This window comes from Bos javanicus, chromosome 11, assembly GCF_032452875.1.
Source record: "Bos javanicus breed banteng chromosome 11, ARS-OSU_banteng_1.0, whole genome shotgun sequence".
NCBI classification, from domain to species: Eukaryota; Metazoa; Chordata; class Mammalia; order Artiodactyla; family Bovidae; genus Bos; species Bos javanicus.
Window position 1 is genome coordinate 74,825,017 of NC_083878.1, and position 6,861 is coordinate 74,831,877.

The following is a 6,861-nucleotide window of genomic DNA, read 5'->3' on the forward strand; positions in this document are numbered from 1 at the left end:
AACCTCTAAATCTTTGTCCTCCATCTTCACTGTCAGTTCATGAATGACCTTCCGATTTCATTGAGAAAATGAAGTAAACAGAAGTAAACAGTCTTCATTCACAAAATTCACCAAGGTGTCTTCATCTATATCCATGCATTCTGTGTCCTTCCTTCCTCTTACAATGACAGATTGTCCTGACCTCCAGTTGAGTCCTGGATTCTACCTCTCCACAGGTAAAGGGGATAGGGAGGGTAGAGAAATGGATGAGGGAGGAATTTTAAGTAGAGTTCTTGAGAGAGATGATATTGGTGCAGGGATCTGAGTGAGTGAGGCATGGAGAGATCCAGGGAAGGAGTGTTCCAGGCAGATAGAATGGCAGAAGCAAAAGCCTGATAAGGTGTGCCACAAAACAAGAAAAGGAACACAGTGAGTGTGGGAAAAAAGGCAGGTGATAAGGGTGGAGAGGAGGCAGGTGCCCAGCTGTACAGGGGTTAGAGGACCCATTAAGGAGTTAGGATAAAATCCAAAGTGTGAGGCAAGCCATTAGGATTCCTGGTTTGGGGTAGGGGAGAATTTTGGTATAATAAACATTTCTAAAAGACTATGGTGCTGCATGAGAACTCATTATACAGAGGCAAGAGCAGAAGAAGGAAGACCAGTCAGGAGGCTAGTGCAAGAGGCCAGGTAAGACCACAGTGGCTTGAACCAGCGGCAGGACTGAGGAACTGAGAACTGAACACACTAACAGACATAAGCTAGAAGACATGGGAACTGAGGGAAAGCGAGAAATAAAAAATGACTCCTAGACTTTTATCCTGGGGCTCCTTCTTGGATTATGGCCCTATTCACTGAACTAAGAGAAACCTGACAGGAAGAGGGGCAGAAGTGCAAAAGTAAAGAATAATCTTGTTTGGAGCTGATTGTATCGAGATACCCAAAACTATTACAATACATAAGGAGGGTGTGTAAGGTATGATTACAAAGTAACTTGTATTTTTCCTCACTGTCCATTAAAACCTGTTGTGTTAGGTAGTTCTCCAGCAACTTCCTGTTTTATTTTCCTCACTGCACTTATTACTAGCTCAGTGATATCATATATTTGCTTATTTATTGTCCATCTTTCATCAAAATGTAAGCTCCTTGAGATCAGAGATTTATCTGTTTTTTACCTCTAGTCTTCAGCCTGTCAAATACCGCATGGTTCAGAATAGGTGCTTGTTAAAATTTGAGGAAGCAAGCAAACACATGAGAGGGTATTAAAACATGACAAATAAAAGGAATGAAACCACAAATTTAAGTTTTTATACATTTATCATGAGTGAGTTAAAAAAGAAAAAAAAGGAGCTCCCTTATCCTTTAGGAGTAGGAGTGAGGAAACAGAAAAGAAGAATGATAGAAAGATTGACTGGAGACTCAGACTAGCAAACCATTTCCATGTTGATTTCTAACTGGGAGATGAGGAAATGGGCTGCGACTTCTCCAATCCACTCCTAAAAGAAGCTACGCTCCAGAGACTCGGGACACAAGGTGTAGAGAAGAAAACTGAAGGGCAGTAGCACCTAGGCCTAGAAGCAGTAGGCCAGGCTACAAGAGTCAAACGGCACCAATTCTAACCATAGTCACCTTAGACGAGAGGTGAACATCTATATTTCCATACATTTTACATTTGGGGACTTTTACTTTTCAAACCTTACTACTTTTAGTATATGGTCCTTTTGAAAAATTTTGCCTTTCTTGGCTAAATTAAGAGGAACAAAATTTGAGACATGGCTTGAGTGTGGTATCTGATAAATAGCAGAGAGATGATTGAGATGGTGGAGGAGTAGAGGAAGAGCAAAAACTCAGGAGAGGGAGCTAGGGAAATATACAGTCTGCCCTCCAGAGGACACTCCATTAGGCAGTACATAGAGTCTCACTCTCCATACCCCTGAATCAGGAAAACCTGCCTCAGTTTCTTCTACTCACTCCCTCACCCTTTCTTGGCAGTGGGGGAGGGTAGGGAGGATGGCCCACTGCCTCCTGTCTTTGGGAAGCCTGCCATACAGAGTTGTTCCCAACTGCTCAGATTTTGGTATCAGCAGTTGCTGCTGTGTGTATTGCAAAATGGGACTACCCCAGCTCTCGCTGCATCCTGGTCCCAATCCCCGTCTACCTCCTAGCTCAAGGAAGTTCAAGGAAGAAAGGTGCTCTTTAGAGTTGGCTTCTTTGGAACTTGGATTCTTCCCTCCTGATAACATAGAAAGGATGACCCTGTGTTTGTGGAGAAAGGAACCAGAAAGGAAAGAATTCTATCAACTATAGCATTTAATATCTTATTTAAATTTGGGGTTGATGAGTTCTATATGAATTTATACATTTTTATGAAAAATAAACAGCATTACCTTGCTCTACTAACATTTTCATCCAAAATCTCATTACTGCTTAATCCAACAGCTGAGGGAGGGTCCTTTGGCATAAATGACCCCCACCCCCTTACAGACGTATACACTGTGCCTTCCCTGGGAAGGTCTAACTCTGTCAAAGACAAATATGCCTTTTCTACCTCGATGCTGTAATTGGGTGATGGTGGTGGTTTAGTCGCTAAGTCGTGTCTGACTCTTGCAACCCCATGGACTGTAGCCTGCCAGGCTCCTCTGACCATGGGATTTTCCAAGCAAGAATAATAGAGTGGATTGTCATTTCCTTCTCCAGGGGATCTTCCCTACCCAGGGATAGAACCTTGGTCTCCTGCATTGCAGGTGGATTCTTTACCAACTGAGCTACCAGGGAAGGCACACTTGGGATGATTCTCTAATTCATGGAATAAAATACAGTGTAATCTTCCTTCTTATTCAGGGAGATCTCATGAGTTTAAGCCTCTAGTTTACACCCCTACACATTCCAATGATGCAATATTTTCCTTCATATCTGAGTCATACTCTGCTATAAAAGATATTTAAGGACAAAACCTTTTATACAATATACAAAAACTAGGACTAAAATGTTTACTATTCTAAAACCTGACTCAAACAAGTGTGTATGCGATCATGGCAGTTACAGATTGTAGAGGAACTTACTCTTTCAGAGCCTAATATACAAGGGTGATGCTGAATCAGTCCATCTTTTAAGGACTTCAGCTGCCAAGTGAATAGGGCTTAGTTTCAATATTTCCTATTATCCCTCAATTTCAGTTCCCATGCAGAAGAGCAGCAAAGTGTTAAATGTACCTCAAGGACACTGAGAAGTCCACAATGGTCAGCACCATCTCTAACAGTCATCTGTTTCTACTTTAAATCTACTAAAAAGACCCTCATGAGGCAATTAGTTGTTCTCTCTGCTGGACATGCCAGAATCAAGCATTTCTAAAAGCCTCTGGCTTCTGCCACATTATATTTGTTAAAAAAAATCCTGAGTTTATTCAGAACAAGAAAAGGGAAACCCACTACAGCTTACTTTGTGGCTTTTTAGTAACAGAGAATTATAAGCCAACCTCCTAAGCTCCCTTCTGCCTTGCTAGGTTCTTTTTTTATTATTGTCAACAGTTTTACTGAGATATAATTTAGCACCATAAAATTCATCCATTTTATGTGTTCAGATAAATGATTTTCCTATATTTACAGAGATGTGTAACCACCACCACAGTCTAATTTTAGAACATTTTTGTCAGTCCAAAACCTCACCCTCACTTACAGTCACTTTCCATTCCCAACTCTAACACTGCTGCTTAGTCGCTTCAGTCGTGTCCGACTCTGTGCAGCCCCATGGACTGCAGCCTACCAGGCTTCTCCGTCCATGGGATTCTCCAGGCAGGAACACTGGAGTGGGTTGCCATTTCCTTCTCCAATGCATGAAAGTGGAAAGTGAAAGTGAAGTTGCTCAGTTGTGTCCGACTCTTAGCGACCCCATGGACTAACAGCTGGGTACAATATTGTAACAGTTACTACCTACCAGAACTAGTCCAAAATTTCATTTTTACCATTCCAATTCAATTAAAAATCTCCTAATTTTAACTTTAATATGAGTTGTTAACAAGTTTTTTCTGTATCTGTGCTTGTTAGTTCTGAACATGTCAGCTGTTTGTTCTTTAAAACCAGAAAAAGCTGAGCAAAGTTGCCATCTCACCCAGACACAGTGGTGGTAAATGTCTGATGTCTGGCTACAAGAGTCTGCTATATTCCTCAGGACTGACTCCAGTAACTTAAAATGATGGCAGGTGGTGGCAGTCAAGCATGTCAAATGAAAGAAGAACAAAGCCATGAAAGAGCAGACTTACTTATAATGAACTGCTTTATCTTCTTTTTGGAATTCCGGATGAGGAGTTCTTGCAGAGGGTTTCAAGTCAAAACTGCTTTCATTAAAATTCACTTTTATTTTTAACCTTTAACAAGATAACATGTGTGAGAGGATATTCAGAAAACAATACTAGCTTGCATTTATAGAGAAATTATTGTTATATATTGACCACTATGTATACTGTCCAAAATACCATTATTTCAAACTGGTGTGCATTCTTGGGTATTTAAGAGTTGCTGAAACTATGATAGAGATTGGTTTACTATTTACTGAGGACCTAGAATCAGGTAGGCAAGTTTAAAGTACTCCTTATATCCTGGAGCTTATACTCTGAGTTTAAAAAGAAGTTACAGAGATTGTGTCATTTACAAGCATAAATGTAAAATGCTTTTCCTAAGAAAGAACTCAAACACCCCATTTCTCAGTTTCTTTGCCATAAGGTGGCAGGCAGGTGACTTAGAGCCCTCCCATCTTGCCTCAGCTCAAGACTGATTGGAAGGATGATACCAGCCCTGTGAGGAGCATCCACTTCTGGCACAGATTACAGCAGAGCTGGTGGGGTTCTAGGCCAACAACTGGAGCAGCAGCTTCCTGGTTCTGCCATTCTCTGACACAGCAGAAACAACATACCCCTTGGTCAGTCAGTTCTACACTGTGATTTGGGGAGTTGTTTCTGAAATTTGAGCCCTGTTTCTTACAACTTCCCAGTGATTTCGTGAGTGGCATAAGTCCCCAATGAATCAATCCTTTTCTGGGGGAGGGGGAGATTCAGTTGTCTAAAATCAAGAGCCATTATCCCAACTAACATACCCAGTACCCCCAGCTTGCAAATAGCCACACAAAGAATTAATGGAAAGGATCAGTCTGATGCTGACTTCGTCAGAATGAACCTTCCTAGAGAGTGTGGACTTTGAAATATGTTTTGAGTAAAAGAAATTGCAAGCATAAAGCATTACTCACAAGAGGACAAAAGGGTTTCCTGTGTTAATATGTCTGAGAAGGGCTAATGCAGTGGCTCATTTGTCCCCAGGAACTTTCTTAGGCAAGGCTATCCTTGAGAAGAACTTGAGATAAGAGTAAATACTAAGGGAACCAAACGATAATGAAAAGGCTGGATGAGAAGGGTATTATCGGATAAGACCTTCTCAACTACCTCTCCTTTTGCTCAGAGCAAACTAAGTATGGGCAGGAATGTCCTTAGTCAGCAAATCCCATGGCTTCCTCTCAGTTCGCTACACTCCAGAGTATCTGGCATAGAGTGATCCTTCTTGTCACTTTTTCCTCTCCTGACATCTGTGGCAAACCACAGACTGCTGCTTCTGTCTCCTTTTCTTCTTCCCATCTCCCAAATTTTATTGCACAGCCTTTCATCTCAGTATTTTTCTTTTTCCCAGTATTCTCTCCTCAGCCTATCTAATCCATTCTTATCCTTTCTCATTCCAAAGTGAATAACTCTTTTAATAATCCAGCCTCAAATCCCCTTCTCTCTTGAGCTGTAGTCTCACTTTTCCAACAACCTGTAATACATCTTTATCTGAAAGGACCACAAGGGTATAAAACTCAGAATAAACAAAACTAAATTCATCAACTGCACTTCTGAATCTGCTCCTCCTATATTCCATCTTATGCTGATAGCACCTCCATCCTCCCAGTGGCCTATTTTATACATCAGAGTCTTCCTTGAGCTCCCCTCCTCCCTGTTCACCATATCCAAACATTACTTCATCAGTCTATGAAACAAACACTGATTTTGGCTCGCTCAATTACTATCCTCAAGGAATTTACAGTACATGTATGTGTGAAGTGAAGTGAAGTGAAGTCACTCAGTCATGTCTGATTCTTTGCGATCCCACGGACTGTAATCTTCCAGGCTTCTCTGTCTATGGGATTTTTCCAGGCAAGAGTACTGGAGTAGGTTGCCATTTCCTTCTCCAGGGGATCTTCCTGACCCAGGGATCGAACCCAGGTCTCCTGCGTTGCAGGCAGACGCTTTACCCTCTGAGCCACCATGTATGTGTAATAGACACACATATATATATATGAACAAAAATATATATAATAATGGCTGACTAGAAGCTTGCTCTAAAGCAGTGATCTTTAAGCAGTTTTGTTTATACACTCCTAAAAGAGTTTTGAAAAACCACATAACCCCTCGGATATTTTAAAGCTGACACCTACAATTTTTCATTGTAAGTTTAAATAAGTTTGTTTCTTGTTAACAGATTTTAAAAATATCAACTGTCCCTTAAAAGTCAAATATTCATTAGGATAAAATGAGTGTGGGCCTTACTAGCAATGAAAATTTTAAGATATTGTTTGATAAGATAGATTTTAACCACCATATTGAATAAGGCACACCAAATCTAAAGCAATCACATAAAGCTGTTATAAGAGAATTATAGCTAATATATTTTGAAATTCTGGCTGTACCAAAAAACATTTCAGTTATACTTTAAAAGAAGCATCACTAAATTATATAGCTTCAACCATCCAAATTCAAAGCAACCCAACACAGACAAGTACCCCAGTTCTATAGCATGCCTTTAAATCAATGAATTAGTTAAAGTAAAATAAAATATATATGAAAGGCCTGTGGGTTAAGTTTTC

The 6,861-nt window shown here is 40.4% G+C and overlaps 1 protein-coding gene across 9 annotated transcripts in view; it reads right to left on the minus strand.

Moving 5' to 3' along the window:
• The window catches only part of LOC133257360 (protein FAM228B), a 42,427-nt gene that overhangs the window by 669 nt on the left and 34,897 nt on the right, over nt 1-6,861 (minus strand). For 5 of the 9 annotated variants that reach the window (XM_061433167.1, XM_061433161.1, XM_061433160.1 and 2 more), the window contains 2 exons: nt 4,235-4,339; nt 1,208-2,232 (listed from right to left, as the gene is read on the minus strand). In XM_061433167.1, coding sequence (XP_061289151.1) covers nt 1,944-2,232; nt 4,235-4,339 — 394 coding nt within the window. In that variant the 3' untranslated portion in view covers nt 1,208-1,943. The other 4 variants (XM_061433164.1, XM_061433170.1, XM_061433169.1 and 1 more) reach the window with 2 other exon arrangements.